The 15,448-nt window shown below is 41.6% G+C and overlaps 1 protein-coding gene across 7 annotated transcripts in view; it reads right to left on the bottom strand.

The window, feature by feature from the left end:
* The window catches only part of TACC2 (transforming acidic coiled-coil containing protein 2), a 130,556-nt gene that overhangs the window by 23,409 nt on the left and 91,699 nt on the right, over window positions 1–15,448 (bottom strand). For 4 of the 7 annotated variants that reach the window (XM_068198255.1, XM_068198252.1, XM_068198253.1 and 1 more), the window contains exons 5-8: window positions 8,188–9,490; window positions 5,086–5,121; window positions 3,556–3,616; window positions 2,271–2,478 (exon numbers count right to left, since the gene is read on the bottom strand). In XM_068198255.1, coding sequence (XP_068054356.1) covers window positions 2,271–2,478; window positions 3,556–3,616; window positions 5,086–5,121; window positions 8,188–9,490 — 1,608 coding nt within the window. The remainder of the gene's footprint in view (window positions 1–2,270; window positions 2,479–3,555; window positions 3,617–5,085; window positions 5,122–8,187; window positions 9,491–15,448) is intronic. The other 3 variants (XM_068198251.1, XM_068198257.1, XM_068198256.1) reach the window with 1 other exon arrangement.

The raw sequence follows: 15,448 nt of genomic DNA, 5'->3' as shown, positions 1-15,448 counted from the left end.
CTATGAGGAGCTGAACTGCAGGAGAAAGCCTGAAATCCCAGGAAACCGCAGCAAGTGTTTAGAAACTGCCTCTCAGTATCCCATTTATTGTCAGAGAGCCCAGTAAGGTGCATCAGGAGCATTTATGGAGCAGCTTTATGCTCCAAAGAGCAATCCCTGAGTGTCCAGGCAGCCTCGGGGGCAGCAGACGTTCCGGCACTGTCCTCTGCTGGCACAGCCACAGGGATCCTCCACCTGCCTGCAGCACTGCCAGCAGCTCTGCAATCCCAATCCAAACTGACTGCTGGGACAACACACATTTAACTTCACTGCTGACAAAATAAAAAAAAAAAAAAAAAAAGGCAGGACACAGATGGAAATAGTCCAAGTAGAAACAAAAGGAATAACGCGGCTGGCTAAACGCAGTTTGTTTCGTCTCACTGCTCTCAGGAGTTTCCAGCACAATTCCTCTCTCTCCTCTCCTCTCAGACATCATCTCCCCTCCAAAATCTTCGGCACTAGTTATCTCTATACATTCAAAGTCAGAAAAGCCCAGGATATCCCACGAAGCACGACAATTATTTTTATAAACACATACAACAGACTTACTAAGTGATGTCCTCCAACTCCTCCTACAAATAGCTGCAAGATTACATCAGAATTTTCTGCTAATAATTACAGCTTATTTTGAGTCTGTGCAACAGGAAAATGGCAGCAGCTACAGGCAGTGCCTGAAATAGATGAGGGCTGGATGCATTGGCTGGCTCAGGAGCTGGGCTGTACTGCACAGAAGCAGTGTTAGGTTACAGGGTAACACATGGGTGTCTGGGACAGGTAAAAATATCTACACTGAGAAACAGTCCTCAAATTACTCAGAAATTTCTCAAAGCTGCAGGAGCAAGACTGTCAAGGGGAAAAATTATTATTTTTAAGAGATGTGAAAATCAGAAGCATTGTTGATTATAATGAGTGTGTAATCTGAAACCCCGACTGTTCCATGCAGCACACATGAGACAAGACAATTACCATTTAATTAGGAGCTTTGCTCACTTTCTTCTACCCACTTTGAAAGCTAAAATGATTGTTTCAGAGTGTCACTCACTATTCTTTTGTTCCATTTTCTTCCATATTGTTTCCATTCTCTCAGATTCAGGGGGGCTTATTTTCTAAAAAGTGTTTCTTTAAGTTATTTTTTTTTAATATAAATACAGGGAAGTCAATGTCTAAAATTTCTGATTTGTCAATGAAGCCAAATGGATTCATCCAGACTGAAATACTTATCTGTTTAGAATCCTCAACAGATTTCCAAAAAGCCCAGGGCACACAAGCACATGCATATCAACAAAAACTTTTTGACATCAACTTTTATTTGTCAACTTTTTGACCTAGAAGTTTTTAATCAGGCATAAATATAGACCCAGCCTAAAATGGCATAAAGTAGATTAATGGTAGACTGGGACAGGGACTGAAAGGCTGGGGAAAAAAAATGAATTCTAATCAAGAAGAAAATGCTCAAGCCAAGTTAAACTCAAACATGCTTCCCACCCACAAAGCTGAACATCTGCCTTTGGAGCAGATGTTGCAAAGCAGAATTCCCTCTGGTAGCCCCAAGGAAGGCCACACAAATTTTCTTAATCCTGCCTCTTCCAAATTTTACAGACCTGGAATGACAGTTCTCTAAACAGAAACTTCCAGCTTTAGCTCCCAGCTGCTCATAGGAAAGTATGTCAGGAAAAACATTTATAGCTGATCTAGTAGGGAATTTTATCTGGAAATATGAATGGTAACTATCTTAAAGAGGGGATATCCTGGACACTTTTATGCATGAAGATACTTGGAGCCCAGCAAGCTGGAAGAGAGATGGCATGATACGGGTATTAACGCAGTACAGAAAATTTGAGCAGAATTTTAACATGGGACCTTTTCCCACGCAGGTTAAGGAACAGGCTCAGGCAGAATCAGTAGCTGAGTGACTCTGGAGCAGTATCAGACCCCATTCTCCTGTGAAGGCACTGAGAGAACACACTGCTCCACAGAGAAGAACAATTAATCACACAAAGGAAGCAAAAGCCTTCCTCTGAAGGACTTTCTCATTTCCCTTTAAGCATCTTTTCTTTCCTGAAAACTCAAGGCTGGACTGTTGGGGTCTTACATTCAGCTCCCCAGAATGGCCCAGAGAGCATAATTTTTAGGGTTCCCTAATAAGAGTCTGCATTCAGCAGAACACAGGCCAACGTCCTTGGCAAAACCAAACCCCCTCTCTCAGTAAACCCCCCTGGTTGGAGCAGTACCCTCTGTGGGAGAGCTGAACTTGGTCTCGTTGACGAAGGTGGACAGGTCAGAGGGCTGTGGGTAGTCCTGCTTGTCCGTGTTCAGGTCCACAGTCATGCAGGTCCACTTCTGACCCGTCACGGAGGACGCCAGCTTCTCCTCATCCGTGGCGTGAACCACCGTGGAGATGACAGGAGGTGTTTCCGGAGTTGGCAGTGGAGTAGGATCCTGCAGCAAACAAGAGCCAGTTAATTCCATTATCTTTCACTAACACATGGAACTGCTCCATCTCTGAATTCCCTTGCACCTCCACAGCCATCTCTTTAATTCTGTAATCTCTGCTGTAGTGCTGTATAAAATACTTAATGGAAAATACTAACTCCACCAGCAGCAAGTTTTCCCAGTATAACTAAGCTCTTTGATGATAAACACTTGCATTGCAAAGCTGCTTTGATAACAGGGAAGAAAAAAGATCCAGAGCTGTTAAAATCTGTTAGGCACTTGACACAAGTGGCACACATCACCCATCACTGAAGTCTCTGACTACCAAAACTGACTTTTCAGGCTTTCCTCATAGGAGCAAACCCTCGTAGGTCCACGAGGCCATGAACCCTTTCCCCTCTCCTCACTTCTACGCTGTCAAGCAGCACAAATAAAAGAGCAGGATGGATAACAGGAAGAGGAGCAGCAGCATGGAAGGAGCTGTGCCACATCAAAGCAGTCAGGCCTTTGTGAAGAGCAGCTTTTGTTAACTTCTCTTCCAAGAAAACCACCTGCCAGCAGTTTGCAACATGGAATCAGACTATCCAAGCACATGTTCCTGGTAGATCAGCCCACTTGGTTTATTTCTATTTCCCTTCCAGCCCACCAGTTCGGTGCGTTTAGTTTCTTACTTCCTAATCTAAAAATTCCAGGGTGGATAGTGATAGTCTTGTTTTTCAGACAACTGACTGAAGATATTTACTCATATTCTTGCTCCATCTTAACACAGGGCTTTCCAAAGTACATTAGCTAACGCTCTAGCTGGAATTCCCAGAGAAAATACTAGATCTACTATATATTGTGTGCACACTTTTAGAGGACAAAAGGCTAATGCTTTATGTGCATTATTAATAACCCAATGTGCTATACTTGGACGTATGCATATGTTCTTTACAAAAATCTCCTCTATTATTGAAAGTACAAGTCTACAACAAAATATCTTCTGTTATTAAACACACAATTCCAATTAAATTAATAAAATTTCCTTCTTTTTACCCCTTCAAAGACACGAATTACATGCATCAACATAAGGCAGCACTTTACCTGAGAAGGAGGATCTGATAGTGGAGATCTTTTTGGTGATTTTTTCACCCTAAATGTATCACTGAAAATAAAGTTCAAACTGTTAATATGGTAACAGCAGCAAAAATCAGGTCATTTCACACTTAGCAAGAGACAGCCACAGACAATGCAACCTCTGTAAGCCCTTCTGCATTAAAATCCCATCCATTAGGAAGCAGCACCACAGAGAAACATGCCATGGGTACATATTTTTGTCATGCACTTGGAACAGGCCTCGATCCCTCCAAAGCTGAGAACAGCAGGATTGCCATATTTTTCATGCTAGCTCCTGACACATTCACAGAGCAGAGTGCAATTCAAATTCAGCTGCAATTCAAATCCCTGCTCCACCACAGGCACCCTCCAGGGCCCTGTGGAAATGATTCAGCTTCTGTCTGCTTCAGTTTCACATCCCAAAATTAGGTCTAACCCACACCTTTACCTGAGAATTAAAACTGTGATAAACTTAGGCTCTGGTGACCCCAAAAACCAGGAAGAAAAAACCTGGTTTGCTTTACATGAACTGTATAAAACCATCTGAGGCAGATGCTGTTCCCCAGATGCCAGAATGAGCTGTGTCATTACGAATGGGCACAGCAGACCTTTTCAAAAACAAATACAGCAAGAAATATGGCAATTCTGCTTCCAGTTCCCCTGACACCTCACAGTGCAGACTGGGAGCACGGACACTGTAGCCCTCCAAAATCCCACAGGTTTCAATCAAGCAAAAGAAGGGAAGAACAAACATTATGTCATGATGGTGTATAATTATGAATGTTGCCTTTATTCACTACTGGCTAAAAATTGGCTTAAGTTTCTAATCAGGAAAAAACTCATTATCTGTCTGTTCTCTTGATGCACATTGCCAGAGTTTTCAATCCATTGATGTTACTAGCTACAAAAGGGAGAAAAATACCCTAGCCAACTCACTGATAAAGATTTTATGTTTGAACAGAGATGCAGCGGCAAAAATTACTGCCTACCAGCTCATCCCTGATCAATGATGGCAAGGTTGACACCAGAAATTCTAATGGTGGATTTCCATCGGCAGAGGGTAAATCAATACCACATCTAGAGGGGAAAATAAATTGGGCAGCTGAATACTGGTGTGTTCAATGCCATTAATTATCCAGTTATGATGACAGAATTAATTACGATAACTTTTTCCTTCAAGAAAGACAATCATTCTATGTAGTATTTACAAATAACTGATTGTACAATGTTGTTCGGTGGTAGAAATAAAACTGTCATATTTTATGACAGCTCAATGATACAAAATTTCTATAGTTTTAAAATGAGGATCTTCTTTGATAGGCAACAGATAATGAGGCAAATTCAATCACAGTCAGGCATCTTACTTAAAATAGCTTTCATATGTGCAAGTGAAGTGAAATCATTAACATAAAAGCTTCATGCTGAATAATAACCGATCATGCTGCAAAATAAGTAAGTAAAATTAAAAAGCCCATAAATCAAAGTGGAAATTTGAATTGTTAGCTTAGAATTACTTACAACAGAGAACATACAGACATCACATCTTCTACCATCCTAAGACAAATAAGACAAAGAAAAGAGAGACAGACAGAAGGAACTGACAAAAGATTAACCTACAAATACTCTGTTAATGTTAATGTGTTAAGGCAATCTGATCATGCAGATTTTCTACCTGTATAATCTTAACCCCTACTTTTTATTGTGAAATACACAAGGAGAAAAAAAAATATTCATCAAGTCCTTCAATGTTTTCTAGTTCAATGTTATACGTTTAAAACACTTTCATTTTACAAAACACATTTTTCAAAGCGGACAACTTCAAGTTCAGTTCAACACACTAACTGTTCTTGCCTTCCCTGATGGAGGCCACCTGCTTGCTTTTCAGAACACAGTATTTGTTATTATATGAGATGCAAAACTGTTCTTGAATGGCAGCTAAGCTTAAGGAGAGGGCACAGTTATTCCAGGTTTTGTCATGTTTACTGATGTGTTGTGACAGCACAGAAGAAGCTACTTGACCATTTCAAACCATTTACCCAGGTCAGGATAGAAAATTACATTTCTTTAAATCTCAGCTGGTTTGGCTCCCTCCGAAACCTAACCTGGTGTTCTAACAGAGCAAACTGGTTTCCCCCAAAGCAGAACCAAACCTTGCCAAACGGCTTAAACTAAGAGAAGTTTTCATTTACTTATAAGCTTGGCAGCTTCTGCTCATCTCTTCTCACATGCAATGCTCATGACAGCTGGCACCTTCCATTTCCAAACAGCCTCCAGCCATCCAAGGGCTTCCAGAGCAATGCCTGCACAAACAATATCTCTACAAACCACTTATTTTTACTCATCACAGTGAGCTGGCTCTGGGGAGGCATCAGCTGCTCTTTGCTCAGCATCACCTGAGCAGTGTGATTGTCTCCAAGGAGCTCAGCACTTGGGGAGACGAGCAGAGAGCTATTTGTGTCGAGCTCACATCTCTTGTAAAAACCTCATCTTTTCAGAGGGAGGTCAATGCTTAGATTCTTGCAGTTTCATTCAAGAACAAAAACGGCTTATTTTTATTGATTTAACACATGTTAGACTGAGCACATGGCTCAGATTCAAAGTAGTACAAGCTCAGCATAGGTGTAAACTCATGAGTGGCTTCTTCCCCTCTAATCTAGAAATCATTGCCTTTGCACATGAGGAACTCATCTTCAAACTGGTTCATAGGATTTGATTCCTGCACCTCTCAACAGGGCTAATAAAACCTCCTGCCACTGCCTACCCCGGCATCCCCTCTCAAGCCTTAAGGTAATTTTCTTCTAGAAAGTACCACAGCTGCAGGCTGCAATGGGTTATTAATATGCAGAGTCTCATCTTTGTGAAAAAAAGCACCACTTGCAAAAGTAGGTTACAGGGCTGCAGTGAGCAACAGACAACACAACCCAGTGAAAGCAGTGCCAAGCACGGGCTGGGAATTCCTGCAGCCCTCCTGACCCAAGAACTTGTGAGCCCTGAGCTGGGGGAGCTTCACCTCCCCACCGTGATAAACACCAGCACTGAACTTTGAGATTCCAAGACAGGGTTTTCCTGTGATGGATTTTCTCAAGGACAAATGTGGCTTAGCAAACTCTTTGTAAACTCATTTCCCCCCTAAATTAATAACTCTGGAATTCTTTCCGATATTCAAAGCAGATGGGAGAACCCAAGAGGCCACTCTGGGGGTCTGTCAACTCCAGCTACTGGAAGACACAAGGAGACTCTGGCTGGCTGCAAAAACTTAAAGATCTGGTGATATTAAAATTCCCCTCTGCACTTCCCCAGTAAGATCCAAATTGTTCCCTTCTTGCTGTCAGACTTTTAAATCTTCTTGGTTTGGACCAAATCAGTTTGGACAGCAGGCTTGGAAAAAATGTGTCATTTACCACTAAGTTTCAGGTAAACCTCAAAAAGTAGCAACACAAGAAAAAACAGGCTTCTCTCCCAAAGAAAAGAACTCAACTACACAGTGGACTAAACTATCCATAAGTCAAAATGCCCCTAGAAAGAAAATAAAGGCACAAGCTTCCTTGAATCTGACAAAGGACTTGAATTAGAAGCTTAGAAGGCAGAGGCTATTCAGAAAAATCTGAATAATCTCACCCTGTAGAGAAAAATCTGAATAATCTCCATTTCACCCTGTACCCTGAATCAGCTTTTGTACTGCTTTACATTAACCATGTTATCTTCTTATCTTAAATTGGCATTTTAAAAAATTGCTCCCATTTTTGTTAGTCAGCTGGAACATTTAAACCATAAAGGAACATGAATTGAGATACTTTCTTACAGATATACACACAGAAGATCAATTTCAGATATATGGGACACAAACTTAGTGGTCATCAACTCAAAATAACCATATCTGAACAGATAAAGCAACATGCAAATCTGCAACTAGCCATAGAGGTTTTTAAGCAAATATCTAACAGCAACATAGAAAATTTATCCTGGAATTTGTCACCCATGTCTAAAAGCTGGATATTTCCCTAACATATAGTAGTTTTGGATATTTTAAACTTTCTGCACAATTGTAAGCCCTTTCATAAAAAGGAATTTTTTTCACATTTCTTAGTCATGTGTATATACTGAAAAAATGTATTTCAATACTGCACTCTTCTGTTCCAGGTTATTTTCTTTTAAATACCGTAAGTCCCAGGATGAAACCATCTTCCTGCTGTTTGCAATACAGGACTTGTCACTGCCTTTTACTGTCACTATTTCACATCCCACGCTCAAAAACAATGATTCATAAAATAGTTGTGCTGGTGTAATTACTTTGATCATCTTAAACAGCATCAACTTCCCAGAATGAGGTCACAGAAAATTGGGTACATAACTGATAAAATTACAATTTAACCAGGTTCAGAACTACGCTGAGCCCAAAGGCTTGAAAAATGCAGTTGCCTAATGTGGCTTGGTAGTTCTAGAAATATCAAATTATTGAGGAAACAGGTTGAGAGCAGGAACAGCCCCCCAGTGTGATGCCAGCTGTGGCCACCAACACCCAAGATCACCTCCCTCTCTCTGTTCAGCTATAAATCCTGCAAAACTGTGATATGGGATGTACTGCTGCTATTCTAGAAACATCTCTGCCCTTTAACTTACGTTTTTAGTGGCGTCTTCTTCTTCTTGGCAGGTTTGTTCAGGCTGTCTCCTTCCGTTCCGTTCGTTTCGTTGGCACTGGCTGGTATCTCAAAAGAAGCTGGAGATTTGGAAGGCGAGCTGGCTAGCTTAGAAGAAGACTTGAAAGGGTCAATGGAGTCCTCACACATGTCTGGCTCGAAGCTGTACGTTTGTTGAGGCAGTTTGGGCGATTCCTGCATTTTTGTACTGGATGAGAAGGGGTTAAAATTGGGATCGTCCCACTTGTCGATATCAAAAGTGTAAGAGCCTTTCGTGATGGGGATTTCGTTTGGATCAGTGGGCGACTTGGTCGGGGTGGTTGGAGCATTGTCAATCTTCTCCACCGCTTTTTTAGTCTTTGGCCTCCGTAGCGGCATTTTAGCACCAGGCTTTTTCCCTGCTTTTTTGGGAGGAGGAGTGCTCTCCTGCTGGTCTTCACTCCCCCCTTTCTCCTCAGAATAATCAAACTCCAGCCTCACTGCTTTGACGGGAGGGTCCTCCTGTCCCCCGGTGTCCGGCGGAGTCACCTCCAGAGCCTCGGGGGCCGTCGTTAGAGGTAGCGTTTTCCTGCTGGCAGGGGGAGAGTTCTGCACTTTGCTGCCTCCGGAGCTAAATGCACTAATCCCTTCGAAGCGGTCCGGATCCGAAGGGTCGGATCCTTCAGGCACAGGCGGGGCCTCCTCTTTCTCAGCAGAGATTTTGGAAGGTTCAGTACATTCGGGCTTTGCTGAGTCAGCCTTCACCTCAGGTGCTGTATCCTCACAGGCTGCTTGGCCAAGCTCAGGCGGTTCTTGTGGGGTTTCCTTCACCAGTGGAGCATCCAGAGGTTTTTTGGCTGACTGCTTCTTTTTTAAGGAAGCTGGTCTGGGTTTTTTTGTTCTCTTGAGGGTACTGGAAGCACTGCTGGAACCAGTACCATACACATCTGCTGATGGTGCTAATGTCTCACTGTTGCCAAGGTAAGATGCTCCATCAAAATCACTGGCCTGCAGGCTGAGAGACCGAGACAACGTGGATTTGGAAACTGGGACTGAATCCGTGGATTTTCTACGGACATTTGTTTTGGGGTCACGATTCTTGGGCTCAGCAGAGCTTGGTCCTAAGGCATGGAGAGAATCGACCAGCTCAATGTTATCGAAGTCCAAGTTGTAGGTTCCACTGCTGGCTATGGGCTTGTCCTCGTCGAAGACAGTGGAGAAAGAATGGCAAGGGGGCCGGAAGGGGCTCTCTTGAACTGGTTCACTGTGTGACACATCGGTTACGGGTTCAGCTTCTGAACACAGTCCTGTGGGAGCAAACAGAAAAGTCAGTGCACTCATTTATAGAACTGGGCCTTAGAAGGCTTTATTATAATCTAATATTACTGCAAGTAAAAGGCATTAAAATCACACAAATTGACTAAGCAAAGTGACTTTCCCAATATATGAACCAGATTAGGAGGAAAAACAGATCTGTTCTCCCCAGAACAGGATTTAAGGCAAGTTTCACAAAAAGGCAAAATATATATTTGCAGTAGGCTTTAAAGCACCTCTTCTAAACTATCACTTATAGAGATGGGTATTACCACAATATGCTAAATATTGCAAATACCAGAAAAACTGCACATAAAGCATTTTTTAGTCCCATTTTCTACTACTATGGAGAGTTCACACAATTGTGTCATAGCTCTTATGAAGCAAATATCCTGTAAATTGACTGGTGCTTCAGTAACTACATGTTGACCTTAAGTTTTGTTTCCAATGTGCTATTTTTACCACTTTACCCAGAGGAAAATGGCTTCCTGTCCACAGCCTATCAATGCTGCTCTTCTATCTGCCCCAAGCAGTCAATAATTACAAGTTTATAATAAGACATCAATAATTGAGAACTTAATATGAAATAAATTATGGTAAAGGTAAAAAAAAAAGGTCATTTAGAGAACTCCATGAGTATTTGCAGTTGAAAAATCTTCCTTTGAAAAGCTAGAAGCTCCCTACTGATTATTTAAACCAGGTTTTTACAAGTGGAGTTCTAACTTGTTGATGAGAAGAAAATTTTCTAGAGAGATTTATGTTAAAACTCTTAATCCAAGCAGCTTTCCACTGCAATTAAAGGTTTTCTTATTGAATAGAATGCTCAAAATGACTTATAGAAGTTTCTTCACTTGGAATATAACAACTATTGGACAAAATAGAAAAAAATCAGAAAATAGAGAGGTAGAAAAGCATGAAGGTAATGGTCCTTGCTGCCTTCCAGCTCATTAAGTTGATTATGCAAATGTTTTACAAATCCTGCATATGGTTTGCTCCTGCTGTGACTGTACTACTCTGACCTGAATGTACCATGGCCACCTCCGTCCCTGTGTGTCCCTGTGGGGTATCCCAGACCTGGGACAGCTCTCTCCAGCTCCCAGGTCAGGCTGGGCTGAGCCAGCTGCTCACAGCCCTCACAGAGGAGCAAAATGCCCCCGTGTTTCCTGTTGAAGCAACACAGCCTTCTTCACATTGTCATCTTTTTTTAATTATGCAATTATACAGAAAAACAGTCAAATAAAAATTAATGTTTTGCTCAGCCCTAAACGATTTCAGAGATATTTCTGCTCATCCTTTTCATTCCAATCCTGACATGTTTTGCAGAATAACTCTCATTTTGCCCTGCTACATTCATTAACACTGTTCATAAAAGCAATACAGCCCATCAATTATTATTTCAGTGAGAAGCTATGAATGGATTAAGAAAAGGGAAAAAAAATTCCTTTGTTTCAGAAGAAATTGCGTGTCTGCACAGAGACTGCAAGGATTATTATTTATGGGTGTAGAGCACAGAAAAGGATTTAAGGGAATTGGACACATTTCCCAAAGTGGCACCATGTACTTCCAGAGACTGTCAAAGGGATGACAGCTGTGCAGTTTCTCTTTTAAGACTGTGGAAGTTCACTAGGATACATCAATTAAAATAATATTCTAATGTGTTTTTTCTGCTAAATGAATGCTAATAGTGTGGCAGTACTTCAGAACAGTTTACTTTTCTCCTTAATCCCCACTGGTTTGGGCTTGGTTTCAGCCTGGCTGAGAGGTCATTAATTAGGCTGGTGCTCACTTCACGCACACATCACTTGGTGACACTGCTGGGACTCCTGTTAAAGGGCACTCAGAGAGTGACACAGACCTCCAGCATTAGCCTAATCTGTCCCTTTCACCCTGAAAGAAGAATGGAAGGCACTTCAGGGGAATACATCACAATAAACACTAGGATGCCACTGGAGTACAAATGTAGGTCAGCATGAAATCAAAGTGGGATCTGAACAAAGAATCATCTGCAGTTATGCACTGTTTTCATTCCAGCCTACCTCAAAGCCCTCAACAGCATCGAGGCCCTTGCTCAAACTAGTTATAAACATGCATTAAAACAAAGTAAAATAAAATAAAATAAACCATTGCCCTGCAGGACTTGGACTGTAAATAGGAGGCTGAGGTTTGGGATCCATCACGCAAAGGGAGAGTGCAAGGCTTTGCAGCTACTCCCTACAAAGCAGCATTTCAATTCTGTGTGCTCCACACAGTGCAAGGCTTTAATCTTCTTTAACTGCTTATTTCACGACTTCCTCCTCATCAAATCCTTTCTACTCAAGAGTACGGATTTCTGCAGAGCGCTGCTCGATATTTTTATTGTTTCTTTATGAAACAAGATGTGAAACTGTCTCAGCAAACGCGGCTCTTGGCAGAAGAGAAATGCTGCTGTCAGCCTCTTCTGGCTTTACGACAGGACTGGCTCACTCCTGGTAGCAGCAGAATTGCTGGGGCAGGAGGTATAAAAGGTACTCAAGGCCTTATTACTACAAAGAGTCATGAAGACCATACTTTCCTGACATTAACAGCCTTTTCAGAGAGCAGTGACATTTGTCCTTTTACAGCACAGAATTAAGCCAATCAGTATCACTACAGTATTTTATTAAAATGCAGTTTGATCACAAAGAACATACTACAACACCTGCTATGGGGTTTAAGGCAGGATTTACTTGCCCTAGAGAGAGACCAGCACAACATTTTAAATCAGGTTTATGCCTTTTGTTGGCACTGAGTCACCCACAATTTATACTGGTAAGAGCTACCCACAAGAAGATATTAAGTTTTATAAAGCACTCCAAGAATGTGGAGGATAGCTGGGGAACTTACACTGCAATAAAATATACAGGCAAGCTCCTCAAACCCCCAGTTTCATTAATTAAAAAAGAAGGCCCAAGTTCTGTTCCTTCCACTGGGAAATTCCTCTGATTTCAGCCAAATTTTGACTGGATCAACTATGAAAAAAGTTCCCAAACCCAAACTCAACAACATAAAACTCAGACTTCTTGTATCCAGGTGATGCGACCTAAATATTAGAGTTACACGGCATATTTAACACTTGGCATTTTCACCTGGCACCTGCTATGGAAGAACCAGAAGTTTCTAGAAAGTCACAGAATCACAGAATATCCTGAGTTGGGAGGAACCCACAAAGATCACTGAAGCCCGGCTCCTGGCCCTGCACATGACAGACACAAGAATCCCACCCTGTGCCTGAGAACATGAATAAAATATTGTAAGAATGTGTTCATTAATAAACAACAAATTTCTGTTGCTTTTTTACAGAAGTAGCCAAGATAAGGGGTTACTTTGCTGCTGCATCTCTAAAGCAGAGAGAACCCCAACAAACTGAAAATAGGCCTTAACACTGCTGAGCTGGAAACAAAATGAAACACTCTTCTGACAGGTTTAGCAATAATATTTAAACAGATGTAATAAGCAAATATAGAAGAAATTGAGTATCAGTTCTGTTTTCTAGAGAAAAAGCAAACAAAGGCAAACCTCTGGAAAATGCATACAACATGCACCCAGTTACTATGTTATGAGGAAAAAATGCCAAAAGCATATAGGAACTGGAATTGCCTTACACTAGAAATTTTGAAACATGGTTTATTTCAAGTTTCTTCTTGCTATGGAAACTCTTTGATGTCAGAAAATCAATTAGTACCACTTTTTTAAAGTTCTGTAAAAATAATTTTGTCATTTATTCTAAGATGTATTCCAACATTGTATATAAAAGTTTCTTTTCAAATTTTCCACATCAGGCTTCAAGAGGAAAAACACTGAAAAAGAATGCTGTCCATACCAAAAAATTCAGTTTGTTTTTGTCTGGACTATAATGTCTCTGTTGGAAAGCCTGACCTCGAATTTCCCTGGCACCAGAAGGACTCAAATACAGGTGCCCCATATAATGATTGTTGGGCTGTACTGCACAAAGGGGACTCCAGCTCTCACTCTCCCCTGTGAATACAATCTCAATTCAGTCATCATCTGGGGAAGGCAGTGAGGGTGACAGAAAGCTCCTAAGCAGTCATTCCTGGCCAAAACCAGAGACTTTGGGAGAATGGGCTTGGGGGATACTCTGGTGCTCAGACGGATGAAACAAGGGACAAGAGGACACAGCTATGGGAAGCTGAGGAGACAAGTGACAATAATTTAAAATAATGACAATAATATTTGCAACCTCAAACGCTCCAATTTGCCTGGAGATTATAACCCGTGTTTCCCAGAATTATTTAGGGAGGAGTGGAAGAGCTCATTGGTGGCACTTCCTGGGCTCAGGGGTAGTTTCCATGCTTGCTCTGTTGCTGCTCTTCCCCTCCAGACTTGCCCTCAGACTGACTCCCCTCCCCTGCTCTGCTGCTGATGGACCAGAGCCATGCAGCAGGTTTTACCCCACCAGGAGCTGGCACAAACCCAGCACGAGTCCAGCTCACTTCACTTTCATCGTATTTACTGAACCACCACTGAAGTCAACCTAATTAAAAACTGTCCTCTTGCCTTTCCAGCAGTAGGGTCCAGCTGCTGTGCTAATGATATCATGCAACACAACTGCAGCCATCTGCATAAGTAATTATTGTCAGCTAGAGATGAAAGAATCCTATAAACACTTACTGTGCTCCCTCCTTCCACCCAAACACGCTCTGTCACCCATCCCATGTGAAGACAAAGCCATGTGGCTGCTGAACCAGGAGCCCAGCAGGACACTGCTGCCTCTCCCTGTGCCTGTGCCAGGCTCTCCAGCTGCCCATATTCCTCACTCCTCCTCTAGTGAAACCTGGGGTTTTAGCTGTATGGTGCCATCCAGGAACTCTGCTTCAATGCCTCTGAGCCCTGAAGAAGGGATTCATTCTCTTTGTGTGCAGCCACATGCATAACTTATGAAATAAATAAGCTACAAGACACTCAAGCAGTTTATAAAGTACAAAATGTTTAACTTTTCTCATTTCTAAACACCTAAACTATAGTCTTACTATTATTTATTTCTTCTAAAAAATTCCAAAACAAATGAATGCTTTGTGTTGCCCTCCTACATTTGGATTTTTTCTGCATTACGCATCTTCTTCCCCTCCAGTAAATTCCCCTGTTGTATAACTGTGTTTTGCATCATTTTGGATCACTGAACAGATCTCTGTCACTTAGCTGTAACTTGCCTCCCATGGACAATCTGATGTGCAAATGAAGTGGTTTCCCCTCTGCCATCCAATGGCCTTCAATAAAGTTCACACTGGCTGTGAATAGCTATATTCAGTTTCCCATTTTTCTTCAAAAAGATCTGAAAAAAAAGGAGGGGGGGGGGGAACTGGGATGGAAGGAGACAAGAATCACATGTGCCAGGGAAGCACATGTGTAACCAAGGGCTTGAAGATAATCTACTGCAGTAATTAAAAGCACACTCCAATCCTGTTCAGCATGTGTGTTCTTTTGTTCTCTGAGCACTTACTTTGTAATCATTGGATTGCCAAAGATTTAAAAAAAGGAAAGAAGATGCAGAATGAGTAACTTTTGCTACAATGATGAGGGAACTCTTAACAGCAGAAAGGTTAAAGCATCAGGGTGCCTCAGTATTTATTTTTTATTTTGTGAAATCAGTTTGTAGAAAATCCTTGAAGCTTCTTAAAAACCTATCATAAATCAAGATCTTAAACAGCATTTCTTAATAAGTAACTCCCAGAAATGCTGTAGGTGGCTCGAGACCTTTGGTGGGATGCTACAACTCTTTCTAAACACAATACAAGTGAACTTTAGACTGCTGGGAGAAATATTATCTGCATACAATTTAGCCAGGTGATCAAGATGACTTGGCTTTCTGATGGAAAAAAGGCAGCATAATGGGGAATTCAATCTCAAGCTGTTGAGCTGTCACCTGACAGCCCAAACAAAGCTATTTTGGGCTAATAGCATGCTTTCTACTCCCT

The sequence above is a fragment of the Anomalospiza imberbis genome, chromosome 8, assembly GCF_031753505.1.
Source record: "Anomalospiza imberbis isolate Cuckoo-Finch-1a 21T00152 chromosome 8, ASM3175350v1, whole genome shotgun sequence".
Classification (NCBI taxonomy): domain Eukaryota; kingdom Metazoa; phylum Chordata; class Aves; order Passeriformes; family Viduidae; genus Anomalospiza; species Anomalospiza imberbis.
This window is presented reverse-complemented; position numbering and strand designations above follow the sequence as displayed.